This window comes from Nerophis lumbriciformis, linkage group LG29 (genome assembly GCF_033978685.3).
Source record: "Nerophis lumbriciformis linkage group LG29, RoL_Nlum_v2.1, whole genome shotgun sequence".
In the NCBI taxonomy this organism is placed as follows: Eukaryota; Metazoa; Chordata; class Actinopteri; order Syngnathiformes; family Syngnathidae; genus Nerophis; species Nerophis lumbriciformis.
In genome coordinates, this window is record NC_084576.2 from 14,667,982 (window position 1) to 14,690,000 (window position 22,019).

General features: G+C 39.4%; 1 protein-coding gene across 2 annotated transcripts in view; it reads right to left on the reverse strand.

Annotated features, from left to right (window-relative positions):
• The window catches only part of iqsec3b (IQ motif and Sec7 domain ArfGEF 3b), a 157,923-nt gene that overhangs the window by 132,175 nt on the left and 3,729 nt on the right, over positions 1 to 22,019 (reverse strand). For both annotated transcript variants that reach the window (XM_061925013.2, XM_061925014.2), the window contains exon 2: positions 2,044 to 2,118. In XM_061925013.2, the coding sequence (XP_061780997.2) occupies positions 2,044 to 2,118 (75 nt within the window). The remainder of the gene's footprint in view (positions 1 to 2,043; positions 2,119 to 22,019) is intronic.

Here is a 22,019-nt window from a genome sequence, read left to right on the forward strand (position 1 = left end):
CGAAAGTGTAAGAAAGCAAGATAACAACAGACAGCACATGTTACTGTTAAATGTTAAATATTTATTTATTTATATTAACAGATTTTAACACACTAAAGTACCGTATTTTTCGACTATAAGTCGCAGTTTTTTTTCATAGTTTGGCCAGGGGTGCGACTTATACTCAGGAACGACTTATGTGTGAAATTATTAACACATTAGCGTAAAAGATCAAATAATATTATTTAGCTCATTCACGTAAGAGACTAGACGTATAAGATTTCATGGGATTTAGCGAATAGGAGTGACAGATTGTTTGGTAAACGTATAGCATGTTCTATATGTTATAGTAACTTGAATGACTCTTACCATAATATGTTAGGTTAACATACCAGGCACCTTCTAAGTTGTTTATTTATGCCTCATATAACGTACACTTATTCAGCCTGTTGTTCACTATTCTTTATTTATTTTAAATTGCCTTTCAAATGTCTATTCTTGGTGTTGGGTTTTATCAAATACATTTCCCCAAAAAATGCGACTTATACTCCAGTGCGACTTATATATGTTTTTTTCCTTCTTTATCATGCTTTTTCGGCCGGTGCGACTTATACTCTGGACCGACTTATACTCCGAAAAATACGGTATGTTGAAGATGGAATGGTTTGAACAGTTTGAAAAATGGCCAATTCATTTTGAACGGGAAAAATGTCCCGGAAAACCTGAAATTCTGGAAAATCTGGACATTTTTTAAATTTAACAAGGGACAGACCGCAATTCCAGAATAGGCTGAACAGTTTGAAGTTGGAACGGTTTGAATCGGATTAAAAATGTGGAAGGTTAGAGCGCACCAAAATCTGGAGAAGAAGAAGAATAAAAACCATATGTGTGAATGCTTTGGAGCATTCACACATATGATTGTTGTGTTTTAACAAGGGCTGCAATGTTTAATCCATGAAAGTTTTATTCTGTTGCTTCAATTAATCGTTTAATTAGTGAAACTAACAAAAATTAATACATTATGAACTGCATGGAGTGCCCAGAACTTTAAATACGTGGACATAGTTTTCGCACAACCATTGCAATAAATACCACAGGCGGCGACCCGCGGAGTTTTGTTTTTTTGTTGTTATTACGTAATAATGCACACATGTTACAGGTGCAGTTTCAATGTTGATGATGTGCATTAGTTAGAAAAAAAAAGAATGAAGGTTACGGCAAGCAGAGAAATTAGATTTTCTCTTAAATACGCATTCAGGCTATCAAGTGTGTTTTATTCGATTACGCGAACAAACTGAGCTGGGCGATCTGGCCTGTCATAGCATTTTATGGGGCCAAAAAATGTGTGTCAATAAAATACTTATTTTTTTACTCAACTTCACCAAAAAAAATGCACATCTTTTCAACTTTAATCTTATCTGATCATGGCAAATATTATAATATTCTATACTGTATTAAAAAAAAAAAGTACCATATTTTTCGGAGTATAAGTCTCACCGGAGTATAAGTCGCACCTGCCGAAAATGCATAATAAAGAAGGAAAAAAAACATATATATTATTCGCCAAACTATGAAAAAAAACTGCGACTTATAGTCCGAAAAATACGGTAGTTAAATATCTGCTTGTGATTTCAAAGCAACAGAAAAAAAAATCTAATAGAGTAATTAAATGCATCGGTAATTGTGCAATAATATCAGTGCTGTCAAAAGATACTTTTTTTTTTAATCACACTTAAAATTTGATTAATCATGATTATTACATGTTATTTTCTGCATGCATAATTAAAAAAATAAAATAATTTAAGCGTCACTCTGAAGGTGGTCATTACTATGATGTGGCCCTCAACAAGTCTGACACCCCTGATTTAAATTAATTAAATCTTGTCGTTAGTTAATATTTTATTGTTGACATCCTGGAAAAAAAATATCAATGTTGCCCCCCTTGCATCATTTGATTATTTTTTTTCTATGCAGTTCTCTGTGGAAGAGGTTTGGACACCTCTGCATGCACGTCACTCTTATTTGCAAGTTGGTGTGCATGTTTTCGATGGGTGTGGGTCTTACCTGGAAGAGTTGCTCGCATCGACATCAGGATGCTCGGGGGCGGGGCAGCAGAACTGATGCAGCACCGTCTCGCTTCTGTATACGAGAGGGAAAACAACAACGTGACTTGTTTGCCTGCTTTCCCAGGATCCTGTCAACACTTAGCCCGACATTGCCCGAAGAACCGGAAAGAGACTTTCATTAAACTCTGGATTATTTGGCACTGATCCCTTGGTAAATACCCGATGTGGGTCAAATCTGGGCTGAGAACACTTTGAGTGCGCCGATGGCAGTGTCCAGATGTACTTGTTTATCACTCACGCTGGTGCTGGCGATTTAGCCATCATTCCAAGTGAGAGTGACAGATGGTCGCTGGCAAGTATTACCCTCCTCATACAAACAAACACTTTCATTCATATTTTAGCAGCGAGTGAAGAGATCCAAGGGATGAAAAAGACTTAAAAAGACAACCCATTGACGCCCACCTTTTGGATCCTCCATTGGAGTTGAAAAGTGTCAGCTGGAAAGGACAGAAGGCAAGATCTCAACAAACCCTGCAGGATTTGTTTTGCTAAACTTGCATGGCTCTAACGAGGCGAGGAGACCCGTACTGTGCTGCCGGTTGGATGGGTTCCGAATTCACAATTGAACTAATACGATACCTGGGAATTGATACAAAATGGTCCACATAGTTGGTAGTTTTGTGTGGTTTTTTTTTTTAATGTGATAATAAATGTTAATTGTTAAAAATTATATATATACAGTACAGGCCAAAAGTTTGGACACACCTCACTCAATTGATTTTCTTTATTTTCATGACTATTGAGATTGTAGATTGTCACTGAAGGCATCAAAACTATGAATGAACACATGTGGAGTTATGTACCGTATTTTTCGGAGTATAGGTCGCACCTGCCGAAAATGCATAATAAAAAAGGAAAAAAACCTATATAAGTCGCACTGGAGCCCGGCCAAACTATGAAAAAAACTGTGACTTATAGTCCGAAAAATACGGTACTTAACAAGAAAAAAAGGTGAAATAACTGAAAAAATGTTTTATATTCTAGATTCTTCCAAATAGCCACCCTTTGCTCTGATTACTGTTTTGCACACTCTTGGCATTCTCTCGATGAGCTTCAAGCACACCTGTGAAAGTGAAAACCATTTCAGGTGACTACCTCTTGAAACTTATCGAGAGAATGCCAAGAGTGTGCAAAGCGGTAATCAGAGCAAAGGGTGGCTATTTTGAAGAAACTCTAATACGAAACACGTTTTCAGTTATTTTACCTTTTTACATAACTCCACATGTGTTCATTCATACTTTTGATGCCTTCAGTAACAATCTACAATGTAAATAGTCATGAAAATAAAGAAAACACATTGAATGAAGAGAAGGTGTGTCCAAACTTTTGACCTGTACTGTATATATATATATATTTTTTACACTGAACTGATGACCTAAAAAGGCTGTCCAGTTCTTGTTTTCTTACGCTTTGAGTCTCCTTTGCAAGTGCTACAGTAATAGACTTTGTATTCAGTTGCAATTCCAAGACGTTAGATGGCAGTAGTGTATAGACCAGTGGTTCTTAACCTGGGTTCGATCGAACCCTAAGGGGTTCGGCGGAGGTCAAAACACACCCGACTCATCGTGTCAATACAAACTTCTCCCTATCGGCGTATTACGGATACGGCAACAGCAGAAGTCAGACTGATTTGCAGGAGTGTAATTTGTTGTGAGTTTATGCACTGTGTTGGTTTTGTTCTTTGAACAAGGTGATGTTCATGCACGGTTCATTTTGTGCACCAGTAAAAAAACATGGTAACACTTTAGTATGGGGAACATATTAACCATTAATTAGTTGCTTATTAACATGCAAATTAGTAACATATTGGCTCTTAACTAGTCATTATTAAGTACTTATTCATGCCTTATTCGGCATGGCCTTATTATAACCCTAACCCTCTAACCTTGGCCCTAACCCTCTAACCCTAACCCTAACCAAATAACTCTAAATTAAGTCATTGTTACTTAGAATATGTTCCCCATAATAAAGTGTTACCAAAAACATATAACTTTGTCTTGAATTTGAAAAAAAAACATGTTATTTTTCACTAAAGAAGGGTTCGGTGAATGCGCATTTGAAACTGGTGGGGTTCGGTACCTCCAACAAGGTTAAGAACCACTGGTATAGATTATGGTGTGCTGCTGTAGTAAGGAAGTAGTCTTTGCCATAAATGGGGAACTATTAAGCAAAACCAACTTCTTACCTCTTGGTACCCGTTTTTGTATATTGACATTTTTAATAAAACAATCTTGCCTTTCTTCATACTTCTCCCAAATGAGCCGTTTGGAATGTGCCTCAATTGTGACTTTTTTTTTTTCAAATGTGAGGTCAGCGGATATCTCCATGTATGATAAAGTTCGCCGGTGTAGTCCGACGCTGTTGTCTAAAAGTTCTTTATTTTCCTCTACCCTCTCGTTGTGGGGCAGACTGACTCGTACATGCACATGCATAGTCTGCTGTTGCCATTTCTAATACAAATGAGCGTATAGTTCGAACTTATATCTGTCAGTAAACTCGCTATGGATGCGCTAAAAACTGCAACATGGATAACGGGGAGAAGACACAACCGAAGTGAAGGCATGTAAACAAGACCGCACACAGAACGAGGAATCCTGAAGAGACGGTCAGAAAGCGGCCTGAAGATGGTCTGTAAAACATGATCAAAGCATTATTTTGACCACAGAACCACCATTACATGTTATGTGGACCACATGGAAGTGCTTTAAATGTAGAAAAAAAAATCATAGTTTAATGTGCCAGTTTTGTTTTGGTTGGGTCCTACAAAGTGTTTACACTGTAAATATTGTACTTATTACACATCAGCTGTTTGATTGTAACATGCATCTTAGTTGTAGTTTTCATTACCTCATTTGTAGCCATTAAAATTGCCATGTAAAATCGATGTTAATTAGTTGCATGTATGGCAGTGGTTCTCAACCTTTTTTCAGTGATGTACCCCCTGTGAACATTTTTTTAATTCAAGTACCCCCTAATCAGAGCAAAGCATTTTTGGTTGAAAAAAAGAGATAAAGAAGTAAAATACAGCACTATGTCATCAGTTTCTGATTCATTAAATTGTATAACAGTGCAAAATATTGCTCATTTGTAGTGGTCTTTCTTGAACTATTTGGAAAAAAATATATAAAAATAACTAAAAACTTGTTGAAAAATAAACAAGTGATTCAATTATAAATAAAGATTTCTACACATAGAAGTAATCATCAACTTAAAGTGCCCTCTTTGGGGATTGTGATAGAGATACAGGTAAAAGCCAGTAAATTAGAATATTTTGAAAAACTTGATTTATTTCAGTAATTGCATTCAAAAGGTGTAACTTGTACATTATATTTATTCATTGCACACAGACTGATGCATTCAAATGTTTATTTCATTTAATTTTGATGATTTGAAGTGGCAACAAATGAAAATCCAAAATTCTGTGTGTCACAAAATTAGAATATTACTTAAGGCTAATACAAAAAAGGGATTTTTAGAAATGTTGGCCAACTGAAAAGTATGACAATGAAAAATATGAGCATGTACAATACTCAATACTTGGTTGGAGCTCCTTTTGCCTCAATTACTGCGTAAATGTGGCGTGGCATGGAGTCGATGAGTTTCTGGCACTGCTCAGGTGTTATGAGAGCCCAGGTTGCTCTGATAGTGGCCTTCAACTCTTCTGCGTTTTTGGGTCTGGCATTCTGCATCTTCCTTTTCACAATACCCCACAGATTTTCTATGGGGCTAAGGTCAGGGGAGTTGGCGGGCCAATTTAGAACAGAAATACCATGGTCCGTAAACCAGGCACGGGTAGATTTTGCGCTGTGTGCAGGCGCCAAGTCCTGTTGGAACTTGAAATCTCCATCTCCATAGAGCAGGTCAGCAGCAGGAAGCATGAAGTGCTCTAAAACTTGCTGGTAGACGGCTGCGTTGACCCTGGATCTCAGGAAACAGAGTGGACCGACACCAGCAGATGACATGGCACCCCAAACCATCACCCAACCATGCAAATTTTGCATTTCCTTTGGAAATCGAGGTCCCAGAGTCTGAAGGAAGACAGGAGAGGCACAGGATCCACGTTGCCTGAAGTCTAGTGTAAAGTTTCCACCATCAGTGATGGTTTGGGGTGCCATGTCATCTGCTGGTGTCGGTCCACTAAGTAATATTCTAATTTTGTGACACACGGAATTTTGGATTTTCATTTGTTGCCACTTCAAATCATCAAAATTAAATGAAATAAATATTTGAATGCATCAGTCTGTGTGCAATGAATAAATATAATGTACAAGTTACACCTTTTGAATGCAATTACTGAAATAAATCAAGTTTTTCAAAATACTCTAATTTACTGGCTTTTACCTGTATATTCTAAACATTTCTTCACAAAAAAAGAAATCTTTAACATCAATATTTATGGAACATGTCCACAAAAAATCTAGCTGTCAACACTGAATATTGCATTGTTGCATTTAGTCTCCTTAAAAGGGGAACATTATCACAATTTCAGAATGGTTAAAACCATTAAAAATCAGTTCCCAGTGGCTTATTATATTTTTCGAAGTTTCTTTCAAAATTTTACCCATCACGCAATATCCCTAAAAAAAGCTTCAAAGTGCCTGATTTTAACCATCGTTATAAACACCCGTCCATTTTCCTGTGACGTCACATAGTGAAGCCAACACAAACAAACATGGCGGATAGAACAGCAAGCTATAGCGACATTAGCTCGGATTCAGACTCGGATTTCAGCGGCTTAAGCGATTCAACATATTACGAATGTATTGAAACGGATGGTTGTAGTGTGGAGGCATGTAGCGAAAACGAAATTGAAGAAGAAACTGAAGCTATTGAGCCATATCGGTTTGAACCGTATGCAAGCGAAACCGACGAAAACGACACGACAGCCAGCGACACGGGAGAAAGCGAGGACGAATTCGGCGATCGCCTTCTAACCAACGATTGGTATGTGTTTGTTTGGCATTAAAGGAAACTAACAACTATGAACTAGGTTTACAGCATATGAAATACATTTGGCAACAACATGCACTTTGAGAGTGCAGACAGCCCAGTTTTCATCAATTAATATATTCTGTAGACATACCCTCATCCGCGCTCTTTTCCTGGGGGAAAGGATTAGCAAATCATTGTATTCTGTTTTTATTTACCATTTACACAACGTGCCAACTTCACTGGTTTTGGGTTTTGTAGAATATGCTTTAAAAAAAAACTCATCTGTGATGTCGTGAAGCTGCACTATTTGAAGTGTGATGTGGTGAGAGACATCTAGTCCTATTTAGATACTGTGGAGCACCAAACAACTCACTTGTTGCATTGACAGCGGATTTTCAATGTGTATTATTTTGTGGTAAAAAAAAAAAAAAAAGTACACAGAGGTTGTAAATTTATCGCATTATATAATAATATTATCGGCCGATCAATGCGTTAAAATGTAATATCGGAAATTATCGGTATCGTTTTTTTTATTATCCGTATCAGATTTTTATTTTTATTTTTTTATTTTTTTTATTAAATCAACATAAAAAACACAAGATAGACTTACAATTAGTGCAACAACCCAAAAAACCTTCCTCCCCCATTTACACTCATTCATACACATTCACACAAAAGGGTTGTTTCTTTCTGTTATTAATATTCTGGTTCCTACATTATATATCAATATATATACGCCATCAGTGTGTGAATGTGTGTGTGAATGGGTGAATGTGGAAATACTGTCAAAGCGCTTTGAGTACCTTGAAGGTAGAAAAGCGCTATACAAGTATAACCCATTTATCATTTATCATTTATATCAATACAGTCTGCAAGGGATACAGTCCGTAAGCACACATGATTGTGCGTGCTGCTGGTCCACTAATAGTACTAACCTTTAACAGTTAATTTTACTAATTTTCATTAATTACTAGTTTCAATGTAACTGTTTTTATATTGTTTTACTTTCTTTTTTATTCAAGAAAATGTTTTTAATTTATTTATCTTATTTTATTTTATTTTTATTTTTTTAAAGTACCTTATCTTCCCCATACCTGGTTGTCCAAATTAGGCATGATAATGTGTTAATTCCACGACTGTATATATCGGTTGATATCGGTACCGGTTGATATCGGTACCGGTTGATATCGGTATCGGTAATTAAAGGGGAACATTATCACAATTTCAGAAGGGTTAAAACCATTAAAAATCAGTTCCCAGTGGCTTATTTTATTTTTCGAAGTTTTTTTCAAAATTTTACCCATCACGCAATATCCCTAAAAAAAGCTTCAAAGTGCCTGATTTTAACCATCATTAAAATCCAGCGTCCATTTTCCTGTGACGTCACATAGTGATGCCAACACAAACAAACATGGCGCATAGAACAACAAGCTATAGCGACATTAGCTCGGATTCAGACTCGGATTTCAGTGGCTTAAGCGATTCAACAGATTACGCATGTATTGAAACGGATGGTTGTAGTGTGGAGGCAGGTAGCGAAAACGAAATTGAAGAAGAAACTGAAGCTATTGAGCCATATCGGTTTGAACCGTATGCAAGCGAAACCGACGAAAACGACACGACAGCCAGCGACACGGGAGAAAGCGAGGACGAATTCGGCGATCGCCTTCTAACCAACGATTGGTATGTGTTTGTTTGGCATTAAAGGAAACTAACAACTATGAACTAGGTTTACAGCATATGAAATACATTTGGCAACAACATGCACTTTGAGAGTGCAGACAGCCCAATTTTCATCAATTAATATATTCTGGAGACATACCCTCATCCGCGCTCTTTTCCTGAAAGCTGATCTGTCCAGTTTTGGAGTTGATGTCAGCAGGCCAGGGAAGCTAGGGTCTATAGGGGGTTTAGCTCGCTCGTCTGCGGGAACAAACTGCCGCCATTGCTTGCCGTGCTACCGAGGTCCTTTGTCCCTGAATTGCTCACACACTCCGGCAGATTCAATGGGGGTCTGGCGGCAGATTTCTTTGACTTTATCGTTGGAAATGCATCTGCTTTGAGTGTCGCAGGATATCCACACATTCTTGCCATCTCTGTCGTAGCATAGCTTTCGTCGGTAAAGTGTGCGGAACAAACGTCCAATTTCTTGCCACTTTTGCATCTTTGGGCCACTGGTGCAACTTGAATCCGTCCCTGTTCGTGTTGTTACACCCTCCGACAACACACCGACGAGCCATGATGTCTCCAAGGTGCGGAAAACAGTCGAAAAAACGGAAAATAACAGAGCTGATTTGACTCGGTGTTTGAGAAAATGGCGGATTGCTTCCCGATGTGACGCCACATTGTGACGTCATCGCTCCGAGAGCGAATATTAGGAAGGCGTTTAATTCGCCAAAATTCACCCATTTAGACTTCAGAAATCGGTTAAAAAAATATATGGTCTTTTTTTTGCAACATCAAGGTATATATTGACGCTTACATAGGTCTGGTGATAATGTTCCCCTTTAAAAAATCAGGTGGCTTACTGACATGGCAAGCGTGTTTTGTCCGGAGATGCCGCTTCTCCACAGAAAAAACACAATGCCTTGGGGTGGTTGCAACTCGAAGCCGTAAATCCCATTAACACATATTCTTCGGAATACTGTCTGAATTTTGCCGGCTCTGGTTTGGCCTTCTTTGGCACATGTTCCTCCTTGTTTTCAGCTGCATTACTGCTACGCTTTAACCAAGCCTCCATTGTTTTCTACATCCATAGTTGATTGACAGTTGGCGCCGTGTGGCACCGCCAGGTAGGGTCAAACCGTCATGGCATGGGGGAAACTTTGGGTTTATGGTAATGATTGGAATAGCCTACTTAATTTGATGTTCCGTTTATGAACTTACATTCATATTTTGTTGAAGTATTATTCAATAAATATATTTATAAAGGATTTTTGAATAGTTGCTATTTTTAGAATATTTAAAAAAAAAATCTCACGTACCCCTTGGCATACCTTCAAGTACCCCCATTTGAGAACCACTGGTATATGGTATATCCATGTATATTCATGCATTTTAAAAAGTAGGGCCTTACTTTTGAACATCGTCTCTCTATCATGCTTTATGCTTGCTTTCTTTCTTTGATGGCATGGAAACTTGCAACATTCCTTGGAGGCAGTTCGCTACAAATACAAACTGTTTTCCCTTAATCCGTGCAGCTGGATGTGACATCTCGCACTACAAATGTATCAAAAAAGGTTCCGTTTGATTTTACGTGACTCAGAAGTAGTACTATCGACGGAATTTGGTCGGTACCTATAAAAGTACAAAATTCGGAACCTATCTCTAGATACGAGTGGGTTCGAGCGCACAAATCAAACTCTCCTTTTCCCATACGTGCTTTACTCTAAGTCTGTCGTAAACTTCTCCTGAGCTCAATGTAAACAAGCATGGCGTCGATCATGAGTCGTATTTATGGTTTTGCATTCTTCACTGTTTCATAGAAATACTTTTTGCGTAGAACTTGCGCCACATCTTCTGCAAACAATTTGCAAAGAGGCAAAAAACTTTGAGCTTCAACACATCAAACCTTATCAGTCAACCACCTGAAATGCCAGCTTCGCTACGACGGTGTTTTGAAAGCCTTGGAAGACTAAAGAAGCTGCACTAAAACCAGCCTCAAAGAAAGGCTGGGGGTGGTTGCTATTGTTGTGGCATTTTAAAAGAGCAAAAAGTTTGCCAGAGAAGATCCGAGGGCTAAAGCAATCTGTGATTGCACTGGACTAACAGCCTTTTACATCATTGAAGGTATGAATGGTTTTAGGGGCAAAAAGCCAAAGGATTTGAACGGAAAACAATAGCAGTTTTTGCATCATTAACTTTATTTTGCATGGGGAAAAGTTAATTACCGTATTTTTCGGACTGTAAGTCACAGTTTTTTTCATAGTTTGGCCGGGCTCCAGTGCAACTTAGATATGTTTTTTTCCTTCTTTATTATGCAATTTCGGCAGGTGCGACTTATACTCCGGTGCGACTTATACTCCAAAAAATACAGTAATAGTATTATTTCGATGCTGTTGTCACATTGTCTTGTATTGGTAAATTGTTCACAATTATGTTTTGTTGAGAAAAAAGTCTTTGTCCTGTGTTTTATTCTGATTATAGTATATTCATGATCAACATATTAGAGCATGGAGGGCCACATCGCAGTCATGGCTGCCCTCAGAGGGCCGCTTGTAACAGTGAATCTAAGAATGTAAAAGTATAATCGCCTCATTATATTATTGCTTATGCATTTGGTTATTTGATTTTGTACGTACAAATTGATGGATAAGTTGCTTTGAAATCGTAAGTCAAGGTGAAAAGCAGATATTTAAGTATTTATTGTTATTTTTACAAACTATCATACGGTATATAATAATTAGGGGTGCTAAAAATGTCTTTATCACATTTGAACCCTGATTTTTTCTTTGACAAATTAATTAAAAAAAAAAAAAAAAAATGTAGGCCATCTCGATGCTTACTTGGTGCACGTATGTGTCATATGTCAGCAACCAAAAGGAGGTTTTGTAACCTGTAAGCTGTTGTTATTATTATACCAAATAGTACATTACAAAAATCAGAATCGAGAATCGTGTTGAATCGAGTATCAATTATGAATCAAATCCCCACCCCAAGAATCAGAATCGAATGGCGAGGTGCCCAAAGATTTACACCAATAACAATTGAATATTTGTATATATATCAAAGTTTAAAACATATGAAATTTCAAGTATTACATACATTTTTTTCTGTCAAAATGGAAACAATGAAATCATTTAGTAAGAAAGATGAAGTATGCACATTATTCCCAGGCTTTCACGGGCCACATTAAACGATATGTCGGGCCGGATCTTGCCCCCGGGCCTTGGGTTTGATATGTTTGTATTACAGCAGTGGTCCCCAACCGGTCTGTGGATCGATTGGTACTGGGCCGCACAAGAAATAAAAAAATAAAATAAATAAATAAATTATTATTATTTTTTATTTATTTATTAAATCAACATAAAAAACACAAGATACACTTACAATTAGTGTACCAACCCAAAAAAACTCCCTCCCCCTTTTACACTAAAACACACTCATTCACACAAAAGGGTTGTTTCTTTCTGTTATTAATATTTCTGGTTCCTACATTATATATCAACAAAGGGGCCTAGGAACACTGTAGTGTTTACTTGGTATCGGCTTGATACCAACATATGACTATTGGGATCCTTCCTTTTGCAGAGAAGAGTCTTCCCAGAATCTTTACTTCTAAGGCTGTCCAAATACTGAGCTGTTACTAGAATTAAAGATTAACAATTTATTCTGTAGAAACATCGATCCAAACCGAAAGATAATTAGGCGTATGTGTTGGACACACACACACACACACACACACACATCTGTCCACTCTCCCTTCGTCTCATCTTTTTATGGTTCTCTTATGGGAACAGCTTGACCCTGGAACAGACTATTTACATTTTCTTCATTTTTTATTGGACAAACTTAATTTGAAATCCACACACATCCATGAATGTATTGTGTTTGATCGTTTATGTTGATATTATGGCAATGTATTCATTATATTTTATAATTCTTCTTTCGAGGTTTCTCTTGGAGCTAAAAAGTCAACGATAATATGAGTCATGAACTGCAGGATAACAACCCAGATGGATTCATCTTTGGTTTTTGTGCGGCCATGTCGTACGACACACACACACACACACACACACACACACACACACACACACACACACACACACACACACACACACACACACACACGCAGAGTCCTCTCTCTCCCTCCAAGTGTTTGTACAAGGCCTACACATAATGTCCATCCACATCCGAGGCGGCGTACAAAGAGAGCAAGGTGAATATTTTAAGAGTACACGCCTTCTGCTGTCGGCGCGTGTTCCCTTCCCCGCCTCACACCATGGCTCACCTCTCCTCTTTTGTAAGACGACTTAAAAGCCCAATATGCTCAGTCCCCAGCACTAGGAAGGCCTCACATGCAACAACATGGGCTCAGTACATTTTGTGCACCTTCCCAGGCACCACAGGACAGTCCCTCAGTCCCTTGCTACGTATTGTTCTGCCAGCAGGATAGATAAAGGGAGTCGACAGCTCCAGCAAAACTGGAGGCTTTTCTTTTCTTGTCATGTTGTGTTTCCTGGTCCTCTCCCTGCACCTGCCTCAGCCTCTCTGAGCCGGTCCATTCCGATGTCAGCCTCCAGCTCCTTGCACAAAACTCCTCCGAGGGCCTCCATCAAAGAGCGTTACTGAGCGTGCATCTTTCTATTTCTCGCTGCCTCTCTCCCCTCCTGAGAATGGCTGATTACCGTTCGCTCCATGGGCTAAGTGGGCCAGATAGGAGGCTCAGCTGGAAAGAGGGAGAGAGAATGCATGGAGGAGAGAATCTCTAACCCCCCCCCGCCACCACATCTTCACTTCCCTTCGAACCCCCCAGAGGCGCATACACGTGCACCGGCAGCGCTGGCAACAATGCAAAATACACACAAAACATGCAGCCAGAAAGCCGAGAGGCAGCGCTACACACAAGCCTGCGTGTCATTTCGATGTAAGGCTCAAAATGATGAGATAAACACGCATGCAGTCGAGGCAGCAGGCAATTGTTTAGGTACACCTCCACAATCCAATAAGAGCCAACATGAAGAGCTATATCAAAAAGTCAGCCTTTGCAAAGATATCAATGTGTCGCTGTCAAGGAGGAGCTACTTCATCACATTACATAACAATCGCCACCAAAATATTAGGGACACACTGAAGATTGCACTTTTTATATGATAAAAAATAGGGATGTCCGATAATAGCTTTTTGCCGATATCCGATATTCCGATACTCTTTAAAGGGGAACATTATCACCAGACCTATGTAAGCGTCAATATATACCTTGATGTTGCAAAAAAAAGACCATTTTTTTTTTTAACCGATTTCCGAACTCAAAATGGGTGAATTTTGGCGAATTAAACGCCTTTCTAGTATTCGCTCTCGGAGTGATGACGTCACAACGTCACATCGGGAAGCAATCCGCCATTTTCTCAAACACCGAGTCAAATCAGCTCTGTTATTTTCCGTTTTTTCGACTGTTTTCCGTACCTTGGAGACATCATGCCTCGTCGGTGTGTTGTCGGAGGGTGTAACAACACGAACAGGGACGGATTCAAGTTGCACCAGTGGCCCAAAGATGCGAAAGTGGCAAGAAATTGGACGTTTGTTCCGCACACTTTACCGACGAAAGCTATGCTACGACAGAGAAGGCAAGAATGTGTGGATATCCTGCGACACTCAAAGCAGATGCATTTCCAACGATAAAGTCAAAGAAATCTGCCGCCAGACCCCCATTGAATCTGCCGGAGTGTGTGAGCAATTCAGGGACAAAGGGCCTCGGTAGCACGGCAAGCAATGGCGGCAGTTTGTTCCCGCAGACGAGCGAGCTAAACCCCCTGGATGTCTTGGCTCACACCGTCCCTTATGCCACCGAAGATGATCAAGAGAAGAATATCGACCCTAGCTTCCCTGGCCTGCTGACATGAGGGTATGTCTACAGAATATATTAATTGATGAAAATTGGGCTGTCTGCACTCTCAAAGTGCATGTTGTTGCCAAATGTATTTCATATGCTGTAAACCTAGTTCATAGTTGTTAGTTTCCTTTAATGCCAAACAAACACATACCAATCGTTGGTTAGAAGGCGATCGCCGAATTCGTCCTCGCTTTCTCCCGTGTCGCTGGCTGTCGTGTCGTTTTCGTCGGTTTCGCTTGCATACGGTTCAAACCGATATGGCTCAATAGCTTCAGTTTCTTCTTCAATTTCGTTTTCGCTACCTGCCTCCACACTACAACCATCCGTTTCAATACATGCGTAATCTGTTGAATCGCTTAAGCCACTGAAATCCGAGTCTGAATCCGAGCTAATGTCGCTATAGCTTGCTGTTCTATGCGCCATGTTTGTTTGTGTTGGCATCACTATGTGACGTCACAGGAAAATGGACGCTGGATTTTAATGATGGTTAAAATCAGGCACTTTGAAGCTTTTTTTAGGGATATTGCGTGATGGGTAAAATTTTGAAAAAAACTTCGAAAAATAAAATAAGCCACTGGGAACTGATTTTTAATGGTTTTAACCCTTCTGAAATTGTGATAATGTTCCCCTTTAATTACCGATACCGATATCAACCGATACCGATATCAACCGATATATACAGTCGTGGAATTAACACATTATCATGCCTAATTTGGACAACCAGGTATGGGGAAGATAAGGTAATTTAAAAAAAATAAAAAATAAATAAAATAAGATAAATAAATTAAAAACATTTTCTTGAATAAAAAAGAAAGTAAAACAATATAAAAACAGTTACATTGAAACTGGTAATTAATGAAAATTAGTAAAATTAACTGTTAAAGGTTAGTACTATTAGTGGACCAGCAGCACGCACAATCATGTGTGCTTACGGACTGTATCCCTTGCAGACTGTATTGATATAAATGATAAATGATAAATGGGTTATACTTGTATAACGCTTTTCTACCTTCAAGGTACTCAAAGCGCTTTGACAGTATTTCCACATCCACACACACATTCACACACTGATGGCGTATATATATTGATATATAATGTAGGAACCAGAATATTAATAACAGAAAGAAACAACCCATTTGTGTGAATGTGTGTGAATGAGTGTAAATGGGGGAGGAAGGTTTTTTGGGTTGTTGCACTAATTGTAAGTCTATCTTGTGTTTTTTATGTTGATTTAATAAAAAAAAAATAAAAATAAAAATAAAAATCCAATACAGATAATAAAAAAAACGATAACGATAATTTCCGATATTACATTTTAATGCATTGATCGGCCGATAATATTATTATATAATGCGATAAATTTACAACCTCTGTGTACTAATACACATTGAAAATCCGCTGTCAATGCAACAAGTGAGTTGTTTGGTGCTCCACAGTATCTAAATAGGACTAGATGTCTCTCACCACATCACACTTCAAATAGTGCAGCTTCACGACATCACAGATGAGTTTTTTTTTAAAGCATATTCTACAAAACCCAAAACCAGTGAAGTTGGCACGTTGTGTAAATGGTAAATAAAAACAGAATACAATGATTTGCAAATCCTTTTCAACGTCTATTCAATTGATTACACTGCAAAGACAAGATATTTGTCATGATCCGTTACCCGGGTCATGGCATGATTTATGTTGGTAATGTTTCTGTTTTAGTCTGTTTCCTGGGTGCACCCTCTTTCCCTGTTTTCTGTTGGTTTCCATGGGCACTGATTCTCCTCACCTGTCTTAGTTTAGCAATGAGTGTTCCCACCAGGTGTTTTGGTTAATCACTCCCCTTTATAGTTTCCTGTCACCCAGCAATAGTTGCTGGGTCAATGTTTGCTATAGGCAACATTTACGTTCTCCTGTTTTTTCCTCCTCGCTGTAGTCATTTTATACACGCTAGCATTCCTCGTTTTTCACCCTTGGTGACATTTTGTGTTTTGTTTAGCTCCACGCTTGCTAGCCGGGCCCCCCTCAAAAGGAGCCCAGTCTGAAATCAACATTTTTTTTACTCATCTTCCCCCAGTGTCTACCTTTTTCCCCCACCTTTGACGGGCCGCCGTAAGTGCAGACCCATTACCGATTCCTGTTCTGTTCCCTGTACAATGTTTGTTTGTCTAATCCTGAACGGTTTTGCGGTGAAAATCATATTTTGTTGTACTTGTGCAATGACAATAAAGAGCATACCATACCATACCATAATTCTACTTTGCTGAAATCTGTCTATAACGGTCAGGCCTGGAGCGAATTGCTCGCGATAAATCAGGGACGACTGTACTCACATTTCACTACAGGTTATCTTCTTATTGGATAACCCAAAAATAAACTAAAGAGCAGTGTGTACATCTTGTATAGCAGTATTTACTAGTGGTTAGAGTGTCCGCCCTGAGATCGGTAGGTTGTGAGCAGAGGTGGGTAGTAACGTGCTACATTTACTACGTTACATCTACTTGAGTAACTTTTGGGATGAATTGTACTTCTAAGAGTAGTTTTAATGCAACATACTTTTACTTTTACTTGAGTATATTTATAGAGAAGAAACGCTACTTTTACCCCGCTCCATTTATCTACATTCAGCTCGCTACTCGCTACTGATTTTTATCGATCTGTTAATGCACGCTTTGTTTGTTTTGGTTTGTCAGACAGACCTTCAAAGTAGGATCTATCGCATGCCTGCGTTTCACCAATCAAATACAGTCACTGGTGACGTTTGACTTAGTTTCACCAATCAAATGTAGTCACTGGTGACGTTTGACTCCGTTTCACCAATCAAACAGAGCCAAATTTGAACTCAACGTCAAATTTGAGGAAGCACATCGCGATAAGTAACGTTAGTAGATATTTTGGCTGTCACCGTAGGCTGATGTTCGCTTCTCTGCTATGAATCACTGCCAAATGTACATCGTGTGGGGACATTTATTAACGCACTGCAGCCTCATAGACAGAGACACACACACACACACACGCACACACACTCATGCATGCATACAAACACCATCAGAAGTGCATCAAGTGCAGCCCACACCTATCAGTTTATGGTTTGCGTAAAGGCTAACTTGTTATTTTCCTTTGTAATCTCTGCCTACTGAGCCTATGGTCGTAACTGGTTCTTGGTTGTTCACTAAGAACCAATGTGAACCAAATGCATGCTTCTCTTTCCTGGCTAACAGTGCAGAACAGGTTGTCAGCTAATACTCTAATATTGTTCAAATCAGTAACCAGTAGTAAAACTCCTGCTTTTCTCATGGCCCAAATAGTTCACAGTAGCACTATGCACAATCACAATACCAGGGCGTCCAGTGAGGGGCATTTTATACTCCCTCGTCTCAGGAAGAATGCTTTGCGGAAATCTTTTATTTATAGATCTTTATCGCTCTGGAATAACCTGCCTCGAATTCTCACCGGCATTGAAAGTAAACAGGTTTTTAAAAAGAGAGTAATATTTTATCTGAGTCTTTAAATTAGTCTGCTCGTTGATGATTTGTTTGGTTTTATATTGTGTAGTTATATTTATATGGTAATTATTATTCTGTGACTGTAAATTGTTTGCTTGTTTTCTTATTGATACTTTTATTTTTTATTTTTTTTCCGTATTGTGTAGTTATAATTATATGCTTTTACTTGTAATTGTATTGAACTGTGGAACCCAGGAAGACTAGTGGGTTGTTGAGGCAACCAGCTAATGGGGATCCTTAATAAAAATCAAATCAAATCTATGGTGCTGTTAAGTTATTGTGGCTCAGTTTGCCTTAATTTTTTTTATGTTAATGTATTATTATTTAATATATATAATTGTTTTAGTTGCTTAAGAAATATTCCTGGCTCTGAAGTTGCTCATTGCTATTTTTACGTTTTTGTGCATTATTTGTTGCCGTCATCATTAAACGAACGGGTTACTCATCAGTTACTCAGTCCTTGAGTAGTTTTTTCACAACATACTTTTTACTTTTACTCAAGTAAATATTTGGGTGACTACTCCTTACTTTTACTTGAGTAATACATCTCTAAAGTAACAGTACTCTTACTTGAGTACAATATCTGGCTACTCTACCCTCCTCTGGTTGTGAGTTCAAACCCCGACCGAGTCATACCAAAGACTATAAAAATGGGACCCATTACTGCCTGCTTGGCACTCAGCATTAAGGGTTGGAATTGGGAATTAAATCACCAAAAAATGATTCCCGGGCGCGGCCACTGCTGCTGCCCACTGCTCCCCTCACTTCCCCTCACCTCCCAGGGGGTGATCATGGGTGATGGGTCAAATGCAGAGAATAATTTCGCCACACCTGGTGCGTGTGTGACAATCAATGGCACTTTAACTTGAACTTTAACAAATGAATCTAATTGTCTAAATATCTAGCAACATATAAGTAATTGATTCCTTCCGAAAGTCAAGCACGGTGGTGGTAGCATCATGGTCTGGGGCTGCATGAGTGCTGCCGGCACTGCAGCGGACTAAGCTGTGGTCAATTGAAGGAATCGGTGTGGCTCGGTTGGTAGAGAGGCCGTGCCAGCAACTTGAGAGTTCCAGGTTCGATCCCCGTTTCTGCCGTCCTCGTCACTGCCGTTGTGTACTTGGGCAAGACACTTGACGCACCTGCACCCAGTGCCATGTTGACAATGGGTTTCACTATGTAAAGCGCTTTGAGTTTCTGGAGAAAAGCGCTATATAAATATAATTCACTTCACAACCACAACAAGAATCACAACACGAATCAGCACCTCCAAGTCCGAGTCCATGGTTCTCGCCCGGAAAAGGGTGGAATGCCATCTCCAGGTTGGGGAGGAGATATTGCCCCAAGTGGAGGAGTTCAAGTACCTAGGAGTCTTGTTCACGAGTGAGGGAAGAGTGGATCGTGAGATCGACAGGCGGATCGGTGCGGCGTCTTCAGTAATGCGGACGCTGTATCGATCCGTTGTGGTGAAGAAGGAGCTGAGCCGTAAGGCAAAGCTCTCAATTTACCGGTCGATCTACGTTCCCATCCTCACCTATGGTCATGAGCTTTGGGTTATGACCAAAAGGACAAGATCACGGGTACAAGCGGCCGAAATGAGTTTCCTCTGCCGGGTGGCGGGGCTCTCCCTTAGAGATAGGGTGAGAAGCGCTGTCATCCGGGAGGGGCTCAAAGTAAAGCCGCTGCTCCTCCACATCGAGAGGAGCCAGATGAGGTGGTTCGGGCATCTGGTCAGGATGCCACCCGAACGCCTCCCAAGGGAGGTGTTTAGGGCACGTCCGACCGGTAGGAGGCCACGGGGAAGACCCAGGACACGTTGGGAAGACTATGTCCCCCGGCTGGCTTGGGAACGCCTCGGGATCCCCCGGAAGGGGCTGGACCAAGTGGCTGGGGAGAGGGAAGTCTGGGCTTCCCTGCTTAGGCTGCTGCCCCCGCGACCCAACCTATATAAGCGGAAGAAGATGGATGGATGGATGGCACTTCACAACCTTGAATTCAAACATACTATACCATTGTAAAGAAGAACATGAGCCATTCCCTTAGGAAATGGAGCCTCATAGAATGTGTCCAACATAAAAACAAGTCCACACACCTACGTGAAAACAAGTGCCTTGCAGAGGAAGCAGAAAGTATCTCTTTAGACCTGAACTCAATTGAGCACTGTGAGACATTCTCAAACAGAAGGAAAGAAGGTGAATGAGTTCAAACATCCACCAGGTCCAGCAGTCATCATGGAGTAGCGGTCATCAGTCATACCAGCATAGGGCACCAAATGTAGTACCAGAGGTCCCAGATTTAGCCCAGTGAGTACCACAAAAATTATAATATCCAAATTACAATTCAAATAGGATTGGAAAAAAAAAAAAGTAGTGCTAGATAACAGTGGTGCTCACACTAAATATTCTCACTTTGGGGACCATTTGGACATGATCACTGTGAGGTGTCGACAACAATGGCTGTGTTTTGTAGAGTCATTTTCAGTCGATAGTAAATATGTACTGTAATGCAAGCTGTACACTGACTATTCATAATTTATAACAAAGTTTCATTTCTGACTATTACTACCTTTGGAAGTAATGTTAGGGTGTAGAAATACTGAATGTGACGGTATCAATCAATACCGGGCATTAATATCCTTGCAAGGACATATTGTTTGCATCAGATGTACCTAATAAATTGACCAGTGAATGCATGCATCATCATTGTTAATAACACACGTTGACAAGAACAAAATGCTGAGCGTTGCGGCACCGGAGGACACATCTGAACTCTGCTCGGCTTCACGCGGAGGATGCAGCAGGCAATGACAGGAAGGTGAACTCTTACACACACAAACACACACACACACACACACAGACACACACACACACACACACACACGCTATAGGCAGAACATGACTAAACAACAAATTCTTTTTATTTTGTGTTTAAATCAATTGAACTGATGTGTGAATGTTGGGAAGTAAAGCTTCACATTAAACAACTCTGGCACCACTACAGGTGTACACTATATCAACAATATAACTATATGTAACCCTTCCTGCAATCCAACACCCCCCTCCCACACACACACACACATATATGTATATATACACATTTAATATATACATATATAAATATATATATATACATATATACTGTATATACACACATACATGTATAGACACACAAACATTTATATATATATATATATATATATATATATATATATATATATATATATATATATATATATGTGTTTATATAAACACATATATGTACTGTATATACATATATACACACACCCATGTATATACATATATATACACACACACACACACATATGTATATATATACACACACACACACACACACACACATGTACTGTATATACAAACCCCAAAACCGGTGACGTTAGCACGTTGCGTAAATCGTAAATAAAACTAAATACATACATCCATCCATCCATTTTCTACCGCTTATTCCCTTCGGGGTCGCGGGGGGCGCTGGAGCCTATCTCAGCTACAATCTGATTTGCAAATCCTTTTCAACCTATATTTAACTGAATACACTGGAAAGACAAGATATTCAATGTTCGAACTAAGAAACGTTATTTTTTGCAAATATTACCTCATTTGGAATTTGATGCCTGCAACGTGTTACAAAAAAGCTGGCATAGGTGGCAAAAAAGACTGAGAAAGTTGAGGAATGCTCATCAAACACTTATTTGGAACATACCACATGTGAGCAGGTTAATTGGGAACAGGTGGGCGCCATGATGGGGTATAAAAGCAGCTTCCATGAAATGCTCAGTCATTCACAACTAAGGATGGGGCGAGGGTCACCACTTTGCGAACAAATGCGTGAGCAAACTGTCCAACAGTTTAAGAACAACATTTCTCAACAAGCTATTGCAAGGAAATTAGGGATTTCACAATCTATGGTCCGTAATATCAA